Source organism: Perca flavescens, chromosome 2 (assembly GCF_004354835.1).
Source record: "Perca flavescens isolate YP-PL-M2 chromosome 2, PFLA_1.0, whole genome shotgun sequence".
NCBI lineage: Eukaryota > Metazoa > Chordata > Actinopteri > Perciformes > Percidae > Perca > Perca flavescens.
Genome location: NC_041332.1, coordinates 14,860,664 through 14,883,778, shown reverse-complemented (window position 1 = coordinate 14,883,778; position 23,115 = coordinate 14,860,664). Strand labels below are relative to the sequence as shown.

Sequence of the window (23,115 nt, the reverse complement as noted above, 5' to 3'; positions counted from 1 at the left end):
AGTAGAGAGAGGTGTGTGGATAGATCAGGAGAACAATGCCAGGTGAGATGTTTGACGCTTGTTGATAATTAAACTCTCCCTTTATATCCTGTAGTGGTCTGGATCTTCAGAGGCCACACGCCACAGAGACAGGACTGTGAGATTGTTTTGTTTGGATCTTTGTTAAAATATTGTGAGCAACGGCTGTGCGCCTGGCACTAGCCGGGCAGACGGAGGCACACAGTTGGAAGTTATAAAGTTATGTTGAAAAGTGTACCAGAACTTTAGCAGTCAAAAAATAAACACTGTTTCCTCGAAATGGTCTTGTCTGGGCTGTGATCTGTGCTGAGAGCTGTGGCAGTGAATCCTTCAAACTGGAACTGTAAAGACATTAGCAGACCTCAGTGGTGACATCATAAGGATCATAGGCACTGTTTCATCAAGACATCATAAACATGATACATCATAACATTCTGACACAAGCTGACAGCAGTCAACAAATTTCAAAAATAAACAATTCTGTGTGTGTGTGTGTGTGTGTGCTAACATTCCAACAGAGACTGACAGCAGATGAAAAAAAAAAATAGTTCCATTCCTGGTGTGTATGTCAGAGATGTTCACAAGTCACATGGGTATCCTGTGACGTCACACATTAAAGGAGGCGCCATCTTCAGGGCTGCCCAGGACAATACAATGGACCAATAGTCCCCGTTGCTCTGGACGGAGACCAGTGAAGGCTATTAGAAGCACTTTTCCGGTGATGGCCAGCTTTACTGCGCAGCCTCCAACTGACAGACACAACGTAGATGTGACGTGAGCAACGTGTCTGAAAGTTGTAAGTCTTCTGGTAGCTGTGCCAAGAGAAATCTCAATCATTACCAATCTTACAGAGACGGACAGCGTAGGTATATGTAAGGAGATAACATAAGCACAGGCTAATTATTGCTAACTAACATGCTAGTTAATATTAGTAATTAAACCTAAACAGCTCATGTAAGTCTTATCCTGTACTATACGGTAATTCCTCTACTATGTGACACAATCGTTAGCCTATTTTTACAAAAACGTCTGCTACGGAGCCATAACGTGAGGTACAAGGTAGTGAAGCCTTATATACATTGTCGTGTTTCTTTAGAAATAAACAATGGCCAAATAAAGTCTTTAAACGCTTCAGATGTAAAGTTATTCACTGTCAAGTGACGTCAAAATGAATGCTAGTCAGTGGAATGCTAACGGGAGGTGATGGCCAAGTAGCATCAAAATGGCGCCATAGGAGCTACGCGTTCTGAAGCGAAGCTTACCCCCCATGGTAAATATGCCTTCTATCTGCTGTGCCGTGGGCTGTGATAACAGCAAGTCAAAAAAAAAACGGACATATGTTTTATAATGTTCCTAAAAACACTGAAAGGAGACATAAGTTGTTAGCTGCCATTAAAAGGGATCAGTGGACTCCCACAGAACACTCCAGACTGTGCAATGAACACTTTATTTCGGGTAAGTTAACTCCTTAACTGACGTTAGCTAGCTAGCTAGCTAGCTATGTTAGCAACCCTACAATAAGATAAGATGACATGCCACACAACAATGTTGATGATGACAGTGATTCACAAAGTAAGATCAGTGACAATTATTTCATCTCTGCTCATCTATATGGCATTATTTGATTTTCGTTACTTATTTCTAAAGTTACAGGGAGGCTACACCAGGCACATAACGTTCGTTTGCGTTGCGTCTGCTGTAACCTTCTGCAATGATCAGTGAACTGGCTACACCAAATGTCATGCGTACGTTAAAAAAAATAAACTAGTTTTCTATAACTATTTTTTGCGCGTCGCGAACGGAGCGTTTCACTTACCCGGTGTAGCCTTCCTGTTAGTGTCACACACTGTTCATTAATGTGTCAGTGGTATAACATACATTAGAACGATGTATATGAGTGCATCTGTACGATGTATGAAATACGTTGGAACGATGTATGTATATATATATATATATATATATATATATATATATATATATATATATATATATATATATATATATACATACATCTATATATATATATATGTATATATACATCTATATATATATATATACACATCTATATATATACATAGATGTATATATATACATCTATATATATATATATATATACACATCTATATATATATATACACATCTATATATATATATATACATCTATATATATACACATATATATATATATATATATACACATATATATATATATATATATATATATATATATATATATATATATATATATATATATATATATATATATATATATATATATATATATATATATATATTACATGGCCAATACATCGTGGCGACGTATGTGTGCTTACTGGGTAGCTCTGTGAGTTTCTTCTGGATCTTCATATATATATTATATATTGCAATAGTGTACACACTTTTTGTGGATTTGGGTGGGGAAACGTTAAGCTGTATAAAAGGTTCTGCCAACACCAATCACAGATGTATCCCATATTAAATTCAACTGTATTTAAACATGTTTTACAGACCCCAAACAGAAGTTATCTTTTCTGTGGCAGACTTCTGAAACATGTCATCAGTTCAAAATCATGTTTAGAAGCTGTTCTCTTTAACTCCATAACTACAAAAAACAAAAAGTTAAAAATCGTGATATTTCAGTTCAATAAAGATACAAACCAAGTGCTGTTTCCATATTTTATTCATGTTCACACCAACCTCATACGTAATAAAGCCTAAACAATCATTCCTTCATACATTCCCTGTCTAAGCTGCACAAATCATGACTTACAAGTAAAAATAGAGTCAGAGTATATTATGCTGTATATTTACTGTATACAAATATTACATTTATATTGATTGCTCTTACATGATTTAATAGATTAATAAATGTAATAGGTTCAAGAATAGTATGTTCCCAAACAATACATTTACTGCAGCAGATCAGGACAGAAATATTACCAATAATGACAACAATTCACCAAACTTTCTCCTTTTTAAATGGAGTGCAGCGAGATTACAGAGTAGCTCAAACAGAGAGGAGAGCCAAACAACCTAAATTAAAAAAAAGGGTGAGGAGTGTGTGTGGTGTCTTGTAAATGTGAAAAAGGAGTGTGAGTCACCAGCAGGACAAACTTTGACAATATGTCCCTCTCCCTGGGTCCTGACCATCTAACTACCACACTGCATGCTAATGAGCACGTCGCTATGACAACAGGACAGCCTCAGTGGGGTGGTGTGTGTGTGTGTGTGTGTGTGTGTGGTGACATGGGGTTAAAGGTTTTGGAGTTAGAGAAAGGAGTGCTGCTCCGCTGCAGTTCTGTGTGCGTTTAACCACGTTAAAACATGCGAGTGCTACACATTTTCTGTTAAAGAACCAACGTGGTGGATTTGCATGTTTTAGCCCATCAACTACAAACTAGTTTACATCACAGCTTGTCCTTTAAAAAAAGATTGATCGATTGATTAATAATCGATTTGTTTAATCCGTTTTGAAGCCAAAACACAACCTTCCCTATATCCAGCTTCTAAATTCTGAGAATTTGTAGCTTTTCTTCATCTTATATGATAGTAAACTTAATATCTCTGGGTTTTGGCGAGTGGGGTCTAACAAAACAAGAAAATTGAAGACATTGTTTTTTTTGGCATTGTAATTAATCTATAGTCATATTTTTTGTAATAGATTCAGGCAGCCATTGATTTCTATTAATTTCCATACAGTATGAAAACCAATTAAACCAATGTGTAAATCATTGATTCTGCATTCATTTTTGTCAAATTTACATTATCTGAATCTTCATCGTTAATGCCGTCTTTATCGAATAAATAACATAAATTAACACAAATAAACTTTGAGCAATTAATGTTTGAGCCAAATGTTTGACAAGCAAGTTTCAACAGTCTAACAGATTTTCATACTGCACTGAAATGAATGGAAACTAATGGCTGCCAGGAACAGTAGGGAAAATACATCAAATCTGAAACTGTGCAGCATACATTGAAAAATTGTCAGCAAAAATGTTAAGTGTACATGACTTGTAATTAAGGAGCTAAAAGTTGCAAACACACATTGGCATACAGTAGTCCTTTCAGAGCCACCTCATAATTAACTAAAAGTTATCATGCCACTATAAGCAATCATCTGTCCATCTAAAAGAATATCAGCTGATCAAAAGCACCATAACGTACCATTTACAAAGAGTCAGAAGATATCCTCTCCTGATAGATTAAAAAAAAAAGTGGGGGAAGGGGTGTTAAAAAAAAATTAACACAGACTATGGAGGGCCATATCAGGTCAACTTTAACCAGGATTATTTGCTAATGGGGTGAAGCAGTGAGTGGATTAGGGCAAACAGATGAGTCTCTGCTGTGTCACGTGACCGAAAAAACCTATTAGTGGAGTTAACAGACATCATCCACATTGAAGAGTCAGATGAAGTAAGGGTCATTTAAACTAGTTTGCTACATCCCGGCTGCATGCAATCAACGTGGGTCAACAGAATCTGCTGTCAGGTTAGCAGGTTGTCCAACACACAGAGGAAACATCTGTCCTCTAAACAGACATATTCGTCACATTCCTGTTTTTGTACATCTAGTGCTGTTGAGAAAATGATTAATTTCAAGGTGTCTGCACTTGTCACACATCTTTTTAAAGTTTTACAGGGTTTGTCTGATATTTGTTCCCTAGACTTCACGGCCACTATAAGTGTAAAGTAGAGAGGAATGACAAGGGTGCCTACTGTATGACAGAGATGTCTATGGGGCAACAGAAATAGAAATGAGCAATTACCCAGCATCACTGACACATATTGAGTTGTCCTTCTGTGGGCAGACTATTCAGCATCCACTGTGCTGCCACTGGAGATCTCAGTGGGAAAGAATCTGGTTTTGTAAACTGCATATGCCAAAATCTATGGAAAATAGCAGCAAGCTGAGGCAGCAGCTGTTAATTATTTTCTAATCGACAACATAATGGGCTTAATATTATTGAAGAGTTTAAAGAAAATCCTAGTGGAGCGGCATATTACTCATGACTGTGAATAATCTTTGAATATACGGAATTAGTGTGAAGAAAGTGAGGATGAAGAACACAACAACAAAGAAACAGCTGATGATGAAGAAGAAGCAATCCTTTTGCAGAACTAAGCCTCTACCACATTCGTGGCACGCTGCTAACACCCCCTCTTCCCAGCCCCAAAGGCGACTCTACGTCTGATCTAGTCGTCTCCTTGGTGACACAAACACTAATCCCTCGTTATGGGATGTAGGCTGCGGCGCCCCGAAGCCCCGTTTTTTTATTCCCATATCACTCCACTCCAAACGGAGCAGATTACTGTAATCTGGAAACACTGGAGCAGACAGATTAGATTAAGCTCATTACACACATAAAATATGGGTAAAGGGGTTAGAAACACCTTAGTCGATAGGTTAAACACACTTCAGAGCACACACATACACACACGCACATATTTTTTGGTCATCTGTGGACACCAACAGACTCTCTGAGCTGGTGCCAAACGTAAAATTTATAAATCTTCTGACGGATCTTTCACCAACAATTCTCAAAGGAAAAAATGGGACTGACAAAAATGAACAGAACAGGTAAGGTTTGTAAAGATGAACTTTAAAAGCAGCTTTCTCTAGTGTTTAAGTGCAAATAAGCCTGTTTCCCCAATAACACATTTTAATGCTTGCTTTAATTTCTGTGTCCCTTTGTTGTTAGAGATTTCTTTTTAATTACTGTGGCAGGCAACTAACCACAAGTAACGCAGGTTATATGATCAATTGACAGAATTGTCCGGTTGGTTCATGCAGTTGTCATGGACATGGGCAGCACAGAATCATACTAAAGGTGCTTGAAGTACCCACTGTAGTGTTTGAATATTGATGTTTGAAGCCCCCAACGTTGCCTTCCTGGCAGCGCGTCAATGGTTATGTTTAGTGTTAAGGTGAGGGTTAGCTGCCTGGAAGGTGACGTTGGAGGCTTAAAACACCATCAAGCTTGTCTAGGAGTGTGTATGAGAGAGAGTGAGAGAGAGATGATATAACAGTACTCCAGCCAAGTCTCCACTCCCTTACTCTCCTCTCATCCTGTGCGTTTCCTTTTAAGCGATTCCAACTGTAGTAGAGAGAAAAGGCTTACGTTAAATTGTACACATGCATATACATGATGAGAAAACATCTGTTCTTAATGACTGTATATAGCAACCCTTACCTCAGTCTCTACCATCTTCAACTTGCCCAGTGAATCCTTGGCAGCGTCCTATAATAAGAGAATGAAAACTTTACACAATGAGAACGAATACACACACACACACACACACACACACACACTCTGTACAACTGTACTCACCCTGTTGCCCTGGCTGGAGTATTTCTTCACAGAGTCAGCATACCCTTGGACGGAGCGCCGCAGCACATTTTCATACTCTACACATGTGGTGAAGGGAAATGTGGGCGTTTGAGAGGTTTTGACATACTTGTGTCATACTAAAGTACATACTCGTATGTACTCTGGGTGTGAGTTACCTGTCAGTAGAGCAGAAGAGGCTCCCTCCAGCTGTGCTTTCTGCCACTGCAGTCTGTGTGTGACCTCTTTGTGTTGATGGACGAGGTCAGATGGGGGATCCCGTCGTGCCTTTCGGTACTCTGCAATCTGAGAGACAGGCGTAATGACGGATGAGACTTTCTCACGGTGGGGCCGTTACAAGCATCAGAGAAGTTGTGGATGGGCTTAGACCACACAAACGCAAAACGCACACAAATACCTTTCTCTCCAGCCGCTCCCTGTCATAGTTGAGGAGGCTGAAGCTGTGGAGTTTGTACTGTGGAGGAGAGTTGTTGGGATGACTGCTCCTGCTGCTCGATTCATGTCTGGGTTTAGACCGAGGAGATGGAGCCTGACGCACACGCGCACACACACACACACACACACACACACACACACACACACACACACACACACACACACACACACACACACACACACACACACACACACACACACAAAGAACTGAACCCAATGGTGTAACTGCACATATGAACCTTGCAAACGGGGCTGCAGGACGACAGCATATTAATCAGAGGGCAGCAGGTCACGTCTTGACTGAAGGCCGTGTTATGCTTCAGACAAACTAGTTTGTCCAACCAGGTCTAAAGCGTGTTTAAAACTGTGGCCACACTTAAAGGCAGGATTAAAAGCATGCTGTCGGTTTTCTATTCACATGTTACACAATATTTTAACAGAACTTATTTATTATTTATTTATTAACAGAAATTAATGACTATATACTGCTGTTATGCCAATATTAGGAGTTGAGAGAACCAACTGGTGACGCCAATTCTTTAGTCGGCATTAAACCATTGCAGAAAATCGGTCCGCTCACAGATCAGAGTTTTTGCCAGCAAGTCTGTTTCCATTATACTTTTCCATACAGACAAACTTTTTCTACATACAGACAAGCAATAGATATGTATGCAGGGCGTTTAGCAGGAGCTAATTTGCAGCCCCCGTCCCTGGTTAGGCTTTTTTAATCTATGCAATTAGTTATCTCAGTGGGAAAGAATCTGGTTTTGTAAACTGCATATGCCAAAATCTATGGAAAATAGCAGCAAGCTGAGGCAGCAGCTGTTAATTATTTTCTAATCGACAACATAATGGGCTTAATATTATTGAAGAGTTTAAAGAAAATCCTAGTGGAGCGGCCTATTACTCATGACTGTGAATAATCTTTGAATATACGGAATTAGTGTGAAGAAAGTGAGGATGAAGAAGTTAACATTCTTCATACTCTTCAAACCGTGTCGGATCGTTGGTTTCAAAATGTTACAAAATATTGCAGGATGCAGCGAAGACAGTGAGTTTGCTCTGCTTCAGTTACCTTACACAGTCTGCACACATTCAGGTCAGGGGATATCAAAACTCTACTCACCCGTTCCTTTTGTTTCTCGGGAGGAGAAATGGGGGACACAGGATCGAGCACCACCCACTTCTCCGTCACTGGCTGGAGATCAACTCCTGATAAAGGGTCTCTGATCTTCACCCTCACCTCCAACTTGCCACCTGTAGCTTTACGTCCATCCATCACCTACGAAATACATGCACGCTGTTAGATAGATCTGAGGCCTGAAGATTTGGCGTTAACGAGGTAACTTCGGGTTCAACCCAGGGTTTTCTGTATCACGACGGTGGATCAGTTGTTACCGGGTTAAATCGTCGTGGTAACTTATGCTGAACACCTAACCTGGTTGGGAGCAGGTTAAGTTGGAGATTAGAGATCAACCGGTGTAAAAGCAACGCCTGTAGCAAGTACTGACCAATCAATACTCGATTGATAACGGCATCACCGTTCTTATAGAAGATCAGGCGGAGCTCGGTGCAGAGAGAGAGGGGGAGAGAGAGAGAGAGAGAGAGGTGCGCTCAGTAAAGTTAAAACATTTAGAGACCGACAAACCCCGTTAACATTCCCTGATGGGTATTTTTATGAAATATATATATTTTAATGGGAGGGAATTACATATCGGCTATTTCTTGGGTTCTTGAGCTGTGTGTCGCCAATGCGCACATCGGTTTGAATTATGTTTTTTATATTTTTTATTTGCTCTCACAATTGCTTCCACTGCCAGGGTTGCAACTGAAATAATAGGCTAAACCAACGACAGTTTATGGAAAGGACAAGTGTAATTATGGTCAGATCTAGTGCCTGACTGATTGGGAATTAGTATTGATAAGTGTTGTGATTTACGCATCTACAGCATCGCCTATTTTTTTGCCAGCTTTCCTTCCTGTTTTAGGAAGCAGCGACTGTATTGCGTTTTGCCTGTAAAACCGTGTCTGTGTTCTTCATATTTATGTAGAATTATAGTTTGCTCTTCTTATGTAAAATATGTGGCTCGGGTAGATGTTTGCGATTGGTCAACCGCCTCTTGTATGTGAACGCGCGCGTCTCTAGATTGGGAAACCCTGGGTTGATTGAACTAGTTGATAAGCACAGTCGTGACACAGCTTACGCAGGACCGCGGTTGTTAGGGTTAGTGAAGCCGGGTAAATGAAAGAAATCCAGGGCATGTTGATCTTGCTTCATAGTACAGGCCTCTGGCGTGTAAATGTACATGTGTGTATGTGTTTGTTTTTGCTTGTTATTAACACTCACCTCTATTATCTCTCTAATGTCACAATGGTTTTCTAGAGCCTCTAGCTTCAGCTGAGCAGTGCCCACAACTTTGTCTGTCTTAAACAGGCCTCTGTAAATACACAGAGAGAAGAACACAACGGAAAAAAAACATAACAGACATGACTTGTGCAGCATAAATCATGGGGATCAACAGGGAAACTTCTGCTTACATATACACATATACAGTACAGGCCAAAAGTTTGGACACACCCATTTGCTTTTTTATTAATAAGGGAAAAAATTCCACTAATTAACCCTGACAAGGCACACCTGTGAAGTGAAAACCATTTCAGGTGACTACCTCATGAAGCTCATTGAGAGAACACCAAGGGTTTGCAGAGTTATCAAAAAAGCAAAGGGTGGCTACTTTGAGGAATCTAAACTATAAGACAGTTTTCAGTTATTTTACACTTTTTTGTTAAGTACATAATTCCATATATTTTCATTCATAGTTTTGATGCCTTCAGTGAGAATCTACAATGTAAATAGTCATGAAAAAAAAGAAACACATTGAATGAGAAGGTGTGTCCAAACTTTTGGCCTTCTACTGTATGTATGTATGTATGTATGTATGTATGTATGTATGTATGTATGTATGTATGTATGTATGTATGTATATATTTTTTTTTACCCCTTGTGGACGATTTCAAACTTGACGCCTTTGGATTGGATGACTCGTTTGAAGCCTCGGTGGGCGCGGTTGATGTGGAGTTTGAAATTCTCTTTAAACTCTGGGCTGTTAGTGCTCTTTACTGTGCTCGTTTTATCCCTCTGAGCCTCCTCCTACACACAAACATACATGAATGCATTAAAACAGATTTAGATATAAACCTAATCTACTCACTGGATGAGAAAGATTCTTACCGCGCTGGGAAAAGGAAACTCAAACTTCACACTGGCATCCAGATCGTTGGGTGAGACACCTGAAGGCAGAGAGGTAGGTGTAAGTGAACATACATTTGACACATATTACTGCCTCGTTAATTCAAAAGATGCAGACCTGACTTCAGTACCTGAGGGAGCTGGTAGGTTGATGCCTTTGATGATGTACAGTATCAGGTCATTAGGTGTCAGGTTGGAGTTGCTCCTAAATAACAACAACAGGGGACATGATTTATCAGGAACAGCATCACGAGTGACAGAAAACAACCAGCAAGTCAGCATCATTGAAAACCAAACAATCCAGACTGTTGAATGAGTCACTGGCAGAGTCACCTAGCTGTTAGCTTGGTATGATACTGGAGCAGAGCCAGAGTGAGTCACAGTAAGTCAATGTGAGTCATCAAGTCTAAACAAAATGTGTTTTCTAAATTAAAACATCAGATGCATGTGTTCATAATCAGTTCAGTGCTAGCGCTTCTACTAAAACATGACATTTATAATTCCTTTAAATTACATTAGAATAGGAATTCTGATGACCCAATGATCCAATAATGTTGTATTTTCATTTGAAACTCTGTTTTTAGGAATGTTAATGCCAGGATGGATTGCTAAAAAAAAAAGAAGAAAAAAAAATCCTCGGGATAAAAAAAGAAGAAATCCCTCAACTGGGAAGCAATGATTATGCATCCCGAGTTGATCATCACATGCACATAAAAGGAAAGAGGATTTCAGGGGGGTGAGCACACATAAATGTAACTCCAAACTCAGTAATCATTAATCACCACTTTTAAAATTATATTGAAGGTTTTTACAAGAGAGCCACATGGTTTATGGTAAAAAAACAAAAACATTATGTTAAATAAACAAAGTACTATTTAGTCATGAACCAAGATATTGGACAAATTAAAGTTTTGATTTGATGGTGAGGGAAAGTCAGGGGATCAACAAAGTGATTACAGCTCATTTTGTGTTGGAAATAAATGTGTACCAAATTGCGATCCATCCAATAGTTATAGGAAATTTCAATAAAGGCCAAAAATATCAACCTCGATGTGGCACTACTATAAAAATGCAGGGGAGTCATGAGGATTAATCCTCTGGAAGCCGTGAATAGATGTAGAAAATCTAACGGCAATCCCTCTGATAGTTGTTGAGATAGTTCGGTCTGGATCAAAGCGTTGGACTAACCGACCAACAGAGCAACCGGCATTGCCGTCCCTCGAGTCACTACCATGGCTAAAAAGTGTTGACTATATTGCTTTCTATCCTTGTGGAGCACATGCCATGAAGAAAATTAATTATTATATTATTATGTCAACATGATTATTTTTGTTGCTGACTTGATCGTGTTGAAGGTCCTCTCCTCTGTGCGGCACTTGGGGACTGGCTGGCCCTTGGCGTGTGCATTCTTCAGTATCTCTATGTTCTTCATACACTCCTCAACTAGCCTCTCAAACCTGGGGAGAGACAGAGATGGTCCTTACACACAAATGCTCATATGACATATGAAGTCTTACAGGATGGCCTAATGCTTGAACTGTCACAGGTCTGACTTCGGCACAGACAGCGGTTATAGTACGCCAAACAGCTCTACTGGCTAAAACAAACAAATGTATTCCTACATTTTGGATGACAAAAGAAATTTAGGAGCTTGATCTGAGGAAATCACATTTTCTGTTTCTAGGCAATGACAATATTTTTTAAAGCATATCTGTAGAAACAGGAAGCAATGCAGACTCTTCAGGAATGCATATGTGATGGTTAACTGTATGTGAAAATCTGTGAAACAGATCTGTGAGGAAAACACGCAAAATATGCAGTGTGACATGTATGCACAGTAAAATCACAGTCTGTGTTGCCAAAGTGACACCACATAGTGATGAAGTACTTAGTTGAATAAATAAATTATATATGTATATCAATAGAAGAGAATTAAAAAATATATCCTAATCAGATCAAGTCATTTTGCAGGTAAATATCAAACATTTCCATCTCATATGTTTTTAAAGTGATGGTTCGGAGTAATTTCACCCTAGGGTCCTTTGCACCATGACCTCGAGCCAAACACCCCCCCAGAAGCTTTTTTTCACCTGGGTCTAACATTGGACGAGTTAGCGTAGAGAAGCGTTATTAGCTGAATAGCTTAGCACAGGTGCTAATGGATCCAGTGATATATCTCGTAAGTTACCCCACTAATAATGCCCGAAATGATACCAAACTTCTACACTAATACAAATAGGTTGCTGCTGTTACTGTTACTGTGCTTAGAGCCGTCTACAAATTACTACACCAAAAAGAAATGCAACAAAAATATTTATTAATTGAATGATTAAATAAGGTAATGTCTTCAAACTTACCTCAATTATAACTTGTCTCCTGCTAGTTATACTACAGCACTTACTTTAAAAAAAAAAAAGTTAAATTAATAAATATTTTTGTTGTATCTCTTTTCGGTGTTGTAATTTGTAGACGGCCCTAAGCACTCTTACTGCCCGGTAGTAACAACAGCAGCAGCAGAGACGAGAAGCCAACAGGCAAGTGTTATTTACATAAACTTCTGGTGTACTTACAAACTTTTCAATCCATCGTTTTATGAGTGCATAACCTATTTGTACTACTGTAGACGTTTGGTATAATTTCGGGCATTATTAGTGGGGTCATTTACGAGATACAAACCTGGGTCCATTAGCCCCTGCGCTAAGCTATTCAGCTGCTAACACTACTCTACGCTAACTCTCCCAATGTTAGACCCAGGTGAAAAAAGCTTCTGGGGGGGGGTGTTTGGCTCGAGGTCATGGTGCAAAGGACCCTAGGGTGAAATTACTCTGAACCATCACTTTAATGCTTTTAATGTAATGTAACAATTGTAATACAATTCACATGTACAAATATACAACAAAAGAATGTCTCTTACTTCAGAGCCTCAGACACATTGCCCATGAGTGTGAGCTGTTGAGAGCATCCCAAACATTTCTGTAGATCGAGATACAGAACAAAAGAAGGTGTGGGTATGAAAACAGACCATAGCCAAAGACAATACAGAACAATTGTGATTTGTCTTTTTAAATAGCAGCACAACATATCAGTATACGCTAGTCACTGATATACAGCAAGATCAAGGAAGGGGGTGTCCTGATCAATGACTGTGTATATATATATACAGTACAGGCCAAAAGTTTGGACACACCTTCTCATTCAATGCATTTCCTTTTTATTTTCATGACTATTTACATTGTAGATTCTCACTGAAGGCATCAAAACTATGAATGAACACAAATGGAATTATGTACTTAACAAAAAATTGTGAAATAACTGAAAACATGTCTTATATTTTAGATTCTTCAAAGTAGCCACCCTTTGCTTTTTTATTAATAAGGGAAAAACTTCCACTAATTAACCCTGACAAGGCACACCTGTGAAGTGAAAACCATTTCAGGTGACTACCTCATGAAGCTCATTGAGAGAACACCAAATGTTTGCAGAGTTATCAAAAAAAAGCAAAGGGTGGCTACTTTGAAGAATCTAAAATATAAGACATGTTTTCAGTTATTTCACACTTTTTTGTTAAGTACATAATTCCATATGTGTTCATTCATAGTTTTGATGCCTTCAGTGAGAATCTACAATGTAAATAGTTATGAAAATAAAGAAACACATTGAATGAGAAGGTGTGTCCAAACTTTTGGCCTGTGTGTGTGTGTGTGTGTGTGTGTGTGTGTGTGTGTGTGTGTGTGTGTGTGTGTGTGTGTGTGTGTATATATATATATTCTATGGTCCTGACCTCATGCTGCTTCCGCAAAAGATCCATGAGGCCGTGGTACTGTTCACTGGAGCGTTGGGAGAGAGGGGAGGTGCGGGAGCGAGCCAGGGCGTAGTCCTCCTCACTCACTGGAGCACTGGGAATCTGTCAGGAAGGAGACAATTACAAATGTTGTGAGCAACAACAAAAAAAATCTGTCCACTAGAAATTATGAATATCTGTTTCTAAGTTTATGCGACATTCTGCAGACAAACTGGAAGACAAACTAACAGAGGCACACGCTTAATATTCTTGGTAATTACACTGTGAGGATGACTCAGAGAGAAATACATGGGTTATTGAAGGAAAGCGGTCAGACAAAATGAAAAGAAAGTCATATAGGAGAAGTGGCAACTATATGAAATATGAATAGTGGAATGGCACTGAAAATATGCAGATAAACTCACCCACCACAGGTACAGAAAAAAAACACACAGAAGGTGAGACTGTGATGAGCACAAAGGTGTTTGGATTTCACTTTATGCTTCCTTCCTATTGCTTCTATTTCTGTGCCATTTTGTGTTAACATACCTCACACTTTCGGTTGGTCCTGTGACATGTTCAACACACACAAACTTGCTCTCAATGTTCTTGGATGTCATGCATTTGCACACGGGAATGTATTTATGACCTTGGTGATATCGACAGGTAGGCCAGACTTGGCAGCAGTGATCATGGGGTCCAGTCCCTTGGCATGTCTGAGGTACTGCGCTGCTCCAGTCATGTCCTAAAACACGAGCAACACAACAGATGTTCAAGACTCCAATAAAACAACAGGCGGCTGTGATAAAGACAGCTACAAAAATACAAAGATGACAGGGAATCTATCTACAGCAATAAAAAAAAAAAAAAAAAAAAAAAAAGTCCACAGCCTACCTTCATCTGTTTGGAGCGCAACGCTGCACGCAAAAAAGCCTGTCGCCTTAGCAACAGTAAATCCACTTGCTGCTGGGCTGCAAGGATAATTAAGAGAAAAAAAAGTGAAACTCTGCCTCGTCGTGTAACAAACACTTTTACTGGCACATTTTGTACGTGCACGCAGGCAGATGGGCATGTACATGCACATACACAAACCCACACTCTGAAAGTACCTTTAGATCCCAGTTTTGGAGCTGAGGAGCCTCCCGGGGCCTGAGGAGCTGGAGACTTTGCTTTCTGGGTAGGTGGACGCACTGTGGGCTGCGGAGAAAGAAAATATACGATAAGATATAGTATAAGATATATATAAATATGAAAATGTCATTAGATAAATGCAATAAAACATACAGATTTCAAGGTACAGTATTGTTTTCTTCAAGTGCAACAGCTTGAAATACTTGAGCTTAGCATTTTTGTATTTTATTTCAAGAGCTCCGTTTTAACCAAATTTAGCGAGTTATTGTTTTGTACAGTTAATGACCAAAATATGATACTTTACAGTAATTACAAGCATGAAGTTGATGTAAGAGGCAGGAAATGCAGCAGAAAAAAACCCAGTAATGATTCAATAACCTAGCACAGAGGCTGGCATGGCAAACAATAAAACATTGCTTGCTTTGGTTTAAAGGCAACCAATCAGATTCCTTGGCTGCAGAACAATTTGACCATTTGGTAGTGCATTTATTTCTTTATTTTTACCTTGGCAGCCTCTCTTTGTCCATCCTCTTCTTCCTCTTCTGCGTCTGCATCCTGATTAGCTATTTTCATAGCCGTTTCCAGGACACCCATGAAGTTCTGCTGACCCCCCTCTGAGCCCTGAAGTGGTGGACAGCCTAGAGGAGCAACACACACATGACTTACTGTAACTATAAACCTAGAGGCACAATCCTGAAACACACCTGGAGAAAGTTACCTGGTGGCACAGGTAGATCCGACAAAGTGACAGGTCGTCCAGCTTTGTGAGCTCTGATGGCATCCTGGTATTGCTGTTGAGCAAAGAGGAGATGATTGATAATTCGGTTATTACAGGAAAATCCCACCCTTGGATACTCTTACACTACTATATACTGGTATTGTTACTTAGTGATAGTACAGCACTGTGAAGTACAGCAAATTTGCAAGCGCACAACCTCCCTAATTTTTCATTCCCATCCCGAAACCTAAAATGGCTTTCTTGCGTATAAATACAATACTGACAAGAAAATAACTCCCCAAAATGGAAATGAATGTTATCAACGTGGTTCCACTCCTACAAAAGCAATATACAATCATGTTCTTGTTTTCATGTTCTTGTGTTGTATCCATTTACTCTGCCTCAGCCACATCTACTTCAAATAAAAGGTTTCCTATTTTTAGACAGACTTTGTTGCAGGTTATTCTGGTAGGTAAAATGAGCAACAGTAGTAGTTACAGTCAAGGCAACGGAGGGTATTTCCAGTCAAAATAAAGTGAGTCACACACCAGATATTCAGGGAAATGAGAAAAACGCACCACCAAACAGCAGCACAGAGCCAGGAACACGGGTTACATCTCAAATAGCTGTATCTTCGAGAATATTTAATGCTGTATTAGATTTTGTTTCAGCTGTAAGTATGCCTCCTTTTTTGGAGAAAATAATCATTTGGTTTTGAAAATAGTTTTTCAAAGTGCATAGTGTGTACCTTGATAATGCGCTGGTGCATGCGAGCCTTACGATCATCTCCTTTGCTCTTGGCTCCCTCTGCTGCTGACTTGTATATGTCCATTCTCTGCTGCAGGGCTTCTGCCAAACTGCTGGGGGCAGGCAGATCTTTGCAAGACACACAGACACACACACATTTTATTCTTTAAATTCAACATGGATCATTTTTACCATCTGAAAGATCGAGGCTACTGGAGTCTTACCGGCAGTGGCCACCTGGGTGGGTGCAGGTGCAGCGGGGGCAGCAGGTTTAGAGGAAGACTGAGGAGGAGGAGGTGCACAGTGTTTTGCTACTACGTCTCCTGCAGAGGGTCAGACGTCAGTGGAGGGGTGGAGATGGGTTATTATTATTAGAAGTACCATTAGAACCTTCACACTACTAGGACTACAGTTGAAAATCAGCCGACTGGCTAACACTGGCGCATTTACAGAAATGTTGATTAATGTGCATTGTCCTAATCAAATAAACTTACTTACACAATCAGGTAAGCAGAAGTAATAGACACAATAAAAATGTAACTCAAAGCACATATAAAACAGCATCACAAACAATCCCAGACGTCTCTAAAACGACACGGCTTGAGTTGGAAAAGAGCCATGTACGTTCCAGAACATACCGAATGGGTATTATAAGCCTGTGTTCTTTTAGACACACATGTGCAAAACCGATTTGAGCATCATCATCTAAACCAAAAAAATTTGATTTGTTTAGTAAAACTGAATGGTCAATAGTATCAAAAGCCTTAAAAAAGGTCAACAATTAGTGCATAGTGCAATAATGCACTGATACTACTCTTCAGAGCTCCATTCTCCAATAAAGGAATCAGTGTTAAATCTTTTCTGTAAAGAAATCAGGCTATGGTGCATGAATAATTGAAACAAAAGTCAAAAACTAGAGGATAAATCATTCCTTTAAAGTGGTTACACTGACCAGGAGGAGGAGGTAGTGAGCTCAGGTCTACAGGTTCGTCTCTGTCCACAGCCTCCACCAGCATGTCCAGCTTCTGCATAAAGGGAGGTCAACTGTATTAGGATTGACTTTTTCTATAAACACTTACACAAACAAATAGATTTCTTCACGTGATAACATTGACATTGGTTCTGTTACCTTGGCAGTGATGCAGTGCTGTTTCGCCTGGTCTATGTCGCCGCTCTTTTTAGCGTTTATGGCCGCCATCTTATACTCCCTTTGTCTGGACAACACAGCCTGTTTCAGCTCTGAATGGAGGGAAGAGTTCAAAGAGGTAAATAACCAACAAACCCATTGATCAACTAATCATTTCAGCATAAATAATAAAACCCTTTGAGTGACAGCGCCAATAATGACATTCAACACCTTTTCGGACAAAACATTTGTCGATGAATTGAAAGTGTTAATTAGAGTGGACCAATTACCACAGCTTGGCTCTTATACATTCACTACACAGTACTGAGAAGAAGAGGCAAGGTGGAGATACGTCCACACGGTACTCTGTATGTTATCATGTGTGTTTACCGGAGTGCTGTGCGTCGGGCTGGCTGGGGGTGAGGGGAGAGATGGCAGGTGTTTCCGGGGTGATGGCGGCAGCAGCAGGCTTTTGGGGCACGGTCAGATGGAGCGGCTTCATATCAGGAGCTTTTGGCGCAGCCTCCCTCAGAGGTTTCTGATTTGTGGGCGGAGAGGGCATCCGCGTGGGCTCTGGCAGTTCTCGTTCCTTGATCGATTCAGACTCTGCTGGGACGTTGGGCTTTCCGCCGAGAGCAACTGGAGGCGGGATCTCCTCCTCATTGACTGCTTTTCCTTTCCTGACAGATGCCAACATTGTCTGCAGAGTCTAGGGTTGAAGAAGAAGAACAAAATGAACTGTTTTTGAACATTACAGAGAAGAAATTTGCAAAGTTTAACAATATTAGATTCTTATATAAAAGGCACATTTAGACATTTGAAGAAAAAAAAAGGTTTGAATGAAGACAAAGTATGGGGATCAACTTGTACTGTACGGAGATGTTTCCTCTTTTCCTTCTCCAGTTTACCTTAAACCCACGGTCGTATCTTCGAACTTTGCTCGTCTCCCCCGCAGCCTTGGCATTGGAAATGGCTCCCTTATACATTTCAATGCGCTCCAACAGGAGAGACTCCAACACAGTCGCACCCCTGGGAGCTGCAGAAGGAGCAGAGTGGGATGCGACGCTCACTTTGGGACCAGTCGGCGTGACAGCAGGAAGGGTGAGAGTAGGAGTTGGTTCCTCATCATCCTCCAAAACCTCATTCAGTTCTGCCTATGTACGGACACACAGAAATGTATACAGTAAAAAAAAAAAAAAAAAAAAAAGAAAAGATTAAGCAAATCAACAGCTAAGCTTCACCATTATATCGTAAATTCAATGAAAGGGAGTAGGAATGCAACTAAAAATTAGTTTTTATTATCAGTTAATTGGTTCACAATTTTCTCGCTTAATCAAACAATCATTTAGTCTGTGTATACTGTCAAAAAAGGTGAAATATGCCCATTACAATTTCTCAGACCACAATATGATGTCTTAAAATTGCTTGTTTTGTCCAAAACTCAAAGATATTCTGTTTACTATCATATATGACAAAGAAAAGCAGCAACCTCAGCACGTTGGAGAAGCTGGGACTAGCCAATGATTGGCATCTGTGCTTTTAAAAATGACTGACACAATGAATCCATTATCAAAATAGTTCCAAATGTTCTGTCAACAAATCAGTTAATCTAAAACTAACTGTTTTAGCTCTGAAAGGGACAAAAACAGAGAGTGTTACCAGCAGATCTTCATCATCTTCCAAATCTTCATCCCCCATTTCCTCATCATCCAGGTCTTTCATACAAAGAGCTGCCATTTGCTCTATATCAGCCATGGGAACAGGAGCTGCACATACACAAATACATCACAAGCAGCCCTAAATCGTATACGGCATATCACATTTCAGCACTGGGACATGAATGAGAGACAGAAAGAGAAAACGATACTTTACAATGGTAGAAGTCAATAAATTGTATCTGCCTTCACCTTTCTTTCCTTGTGATCTCCCTCCACCTCCTCCCACCAGATTCAACAGCTCTGCCTCCAGGTCTTCATCATTTCCCTCATCATCCATCCCTCCATCCGGGGACAGGTCAAGAAGCAGCCCCATCTGAGACACAGCGAGACAGACAGGAGGAGCTGAATCATACCTGTTGTTGGCATACTTACAGTAGATATCATTCACACATCTTATTATCAGACATGACGGGTGTTACCTGTTTGGCTCGCGCTGCCCCTTGACCCCGGGGAGGGGGGTTCCGACTGCGACTCATTTTGACTTCCTAAAAGTTAGGGATAGATTAGTTGAGCCAACGGAAAGAATAATAAAGGTGATAAACACGTCCATAAATGACAGTATCCACCGCTAGTACACCTGTATAGAGGCGGCACTAACTTCAACAGCAGCCACTATGTTCCATTTTTGTTTGTAATAATTCAAACTGTTCCAACTGTCTTGTGTCGAGGTAGCTTATGTGCTCATGGTAGCTAACAGCTAGCACAACAAACAATAACATTTTACATTGCTAATGAATGTAAAGGCGAGATATTTGACGTTACCTTGACGGTTTCACGGACCGTGATGTTAGTGTTACAGCTAGTCGAGTCGATTATTCAAGTCGGAAACTTCTCCGAAAGTATAGGAGAAAAGACTAAATATATACAAGCAGGCAGATTTAATTTAACGTTTAGTTCGAGCTGTCAAAACGGGGAAAACAAGAACGGTACGCGAGAGTATTTTATTTCCTAGGATTGAGAAGGCATGCCCCGCCCTACTCTATCTTACTCTGCCATTGATTGGCTTAACGTTACCCTGACATTGTTACCATAACCAACTCCTCCTGCCTAACCCTAACAGAGACGGTTTACAACCAACCAGACCGGAGCAGGCAGCGGGTAGGGACGGTCGCGAATTGTGTATGCCTTCGCCATCCTAGGAGGGGAACGTATGTGGAATTTACTTCCTACATTGCGTCTCCAGTGGCAACGCGCAATTTACGTTCAGACGAAACACACCCATTACTAACGTAAAACACCGACGTTACGACACCTCAAGTCCACGCACGGTTCAGGTGGGAAAAAAATCTAAATATTACGCGACATTTTGTCACTGTGTACCCTACAGGGATTTAACTTAATCAGCAAAAAAAAATTTCTATTTGAACCTTAGCAAGTACACTTAGTAACTGTATCCAAGGCATATCTTCAACTTTCTTTATTCAGTCAGTGTAATTATGTTGATGTTCGCTAGCTGCCTACATTAACATTAATTGTTAGTTGGCTAACGTTATAAGCTAAAGCTAACCATCAAGATATAACCATAACACTAAAAATTGTTTATGGTAATTATAGGCAATATTTATGTTACTAGCGTTATGTTGTTATGCCTGTATTGACTTCACTTATTTTTATTCTTTAGGAAAAGGAGATGGCCAAATATAAAGCAAAGATCAACAGCAGTGGTAAAGGAGATGCTATTATCCCAACATTGGCTAATTTTGGTGTGCTACTGTTGAACAGAAACCATATATGATTATTTGATTTTTTTTTAAAGACCTACATTTTAAAACTAAATGATAAACACGTTCTAAGCAAATTCTGCTTGTCATACAGCTTGACTTTATCATTAAGACACACTCCTTTAAGTGTTATCAGCTACAGTGATACTTTTAATTGAAATGGTCCTTATGTGTTAAGTCAGCTTAGCTCCACCTCAGACTCGGTCACTCAGGTCAAGGAAAAGGGAATGTCCAAGTGATGAAATCTCAGAGACTGAGGATGTTCAGGCTGCTCTCCATCCTCAGGTAATTTAGGTGATTGAAACAGAACCAACATTTACATCTTAACAAGCCATATTTGTTCACAACTCATTCTGTTTTTTTATTTCAGAACACTGAAGGAGATAACACAGCAGTGGATGCTGCTCTGCTACAGTGCCACCAGCCCCCTCTGCAGGAATATATTATGATTTCAACTCAACAGCATGAGGCAGCAGAACAGTCCTGTCTCACCAAACAAGATCCTGACACACACGAAAAACATAAAGAAGCAACAGATGTTTACTTAAATGGGACAGGTAAAGCTTTTGAAGAGCAAGAAGAGACTACAGTCACCAATCCCAACAATGATTCTCAGCCGGAGGGCTTAAGCGTACATGCTGATAATGATGCCACCAAGAGTGGAAAGGGCAAGGATGAAATGACTGCAGAGAAATGTTGCAGATCACCATCTCAAACATGCACTGATCAATTTGAGGTCTTCTTGCCAACCTCTGAACAAGGTGATGGAACTGCTTTGGATGAGCAACTGGTTGCAGAGGATAACTCTCAGTGTAATTTGGAAAAAAAACAAGAAACCAGCCGAGAAGAACCCAGCCGTGTGTACGTGGCTGTCAAGGAAATCACAAAGGACGCAGCAGCGGGATTATCGGCCAAAAAGAAGCGAAGGATGGGTATGTGTGGTCTGACAGAGAGGAGCGGAGTCACTTTTTTTACAGACACGAAAACGTGAGAATGGGCAGAATGGACCGGAGAGAGCTGAGAAGCAGATTTGTAATGACACAGCTGACCTTGTGGCTCAGGAAAAGATTGTATCTTCAACCCTGTTGTCATACTCATTATCCATCCCAGTAGGCAGTGTCACAGAGCAGGGCGAAGCAGAGATAAAACTTCAGTCCAGTCACTGTGGAGAGGATGACAGGTCAGAATAATGTAGTGAGGAACCCAAACTGCATGTTAAATATTCTTACGTCTTTAAGTTTCATTTCAACTGCCAACTACCAGTGTTGGAAAGAGTAGTTTCATTTGCCACTCAAGTTGGATTAACATCTGTCAATAACATCTGTACTCTATTGGACACATTTTAGGTCATTTACACTGTTTTAGTAAAGATTTGAGTGAAATCACTGAAAAACACACGCCAAACAAAATATACAGTACTTATTAAAATAACAGGTGTAAATGTTAAATGTGATTCATTACTGCCCGCTTGATGATAACATTGTTTGTTTACACAGGGCAGAAACTGAAGTCCACATTGCTGTCCCTACCTCAGATGGGACCGGCACTGTGTGTGATCGGGCTGCTCGAAGGGAAAGAGTTGTGAGGTTGAAGGAGGCATAGTGCCTGATCCAGAGCAAACTGGTGACACAAAGTCAGACCCACCTGCAGAGGACGAGCTTTTGGGGAATCAGGAGCAGCAGGAACTTGAGGGGCCGACAGCTGAGATTGTGGCTGAAAAACCTCAGGAACAAATAAAAGATGGGGAAGATGGGTCAGCACTAGTAAACCAAAGTCCTGCCTTCACTTTTGACTCTAATCCAACTGAAAATGAGGAGACTGAGAACTGGGATGCAATCAAGGCTGCCCTTCTTCAAGTGAATGGTGCAACCAGGGCAAAAGATGAGAAGAAGGAAGAGTTGACTGCTGATGCTGGGGACAGTGACGGACCTGAAGCAGTCGCTTTGTCCACAGACACCCGGTCAGCAGAATTCACCGCTGTGGAGCTCTGCGAGGCTGCAGTGACACCCAGTGGCTCAGGGAGGAAAGACACCGTGAGTGGAGGGACACACTTACAAAACACAAGTTTAATGAAGCTCATAATGTTGATGGAGACTGTCAAGAGGTGTTGAATTCAAGAGT

The 23,115-nt window shown here is 40.3% G+C and overlaps 1 protein-coding gene across 1 annotated transcript; it reads right to left on the bottom strand.

Annotated features, from left to right (window-relative positions):
* Window positions 1-2,682: 2,682 nt before the first annotated feature.
* Window positions 2,683-20,449, bottom strand: cc2d1a (coiled-coil and C2 domain containing 1A). Its single transcript, XM_028597244.1, has 28 exons — window positions 20,036-20,449; window positions 19,693-19,758; window positions 19,463-19,586; window positions 19,215-19,321; window positions 18,464-18,709; window positions 17,946-18,264; window positions 17,559-17,668; window positions 17,382-17,454; window positions 16,654-16,752; window positions 16,431-16,558; window positions 15,683-15,755; window positions 15,469-15,602; window positions 14,943-15,030; window positions 14,728-14,804; window positions 14,483-14,578; window positions 13,834-13,956; window positions 12,967-13,025; window positions 11,393-11,509; window positions 10,184-10,257; window positions 10,035-10,093; window positions 9,802-9,953; window positions 9,150-9,240; window positions 7,929-8,084; window positions 6,765-6,896; window positions 6,526-6,652; window positions 6,350-6,426; window positions 6,212-6,259; window positions 2,683-6,115 (listed from the first exon to the last, which is right to left on the bottom strand). The coding sequence occupies exons 2-28, from the start codon at window positions 19,747-19,749 to the stop codon at window positions 6,083-6,085; spliced, it is 2,979 nt and encodes a 992-aa protein (XP_028453045.1). The 5' UTR covers window positions 19,750-19,758; window positions 20,036-20,449; the 3' UTR covers window positions 2,683-6,082.
* Between the last annotated feature and the right edge of the window lie 2,666 nt (window positions 20,450-23,115).

Bases quoted from the DNA above. Each gene is read 5' to 3' on its own strand.
- cc2d1a (XM_028597244.1), bottom strand. From the start codon at position 19,749: ATGAGTCGCAGTCGGAACCCCCCTCCCCGGGGTCAAGGGGCAGCGCGA. The intron at 14,805-14,942 runs GTACTTTCAGAG...TTATCCTTGCAG, and splicing joins TCCAAAACTGGGATCTAAAG to CCCAGCAGCAAGTGGATTTA. The intron at 8,085-9,149 runs GTGAGTGTTAAT...TGTATTTCGTAG, and splicing joins ACATTAGAGAGATAATAGAG to GTGATGGATGGACGTAAAGC.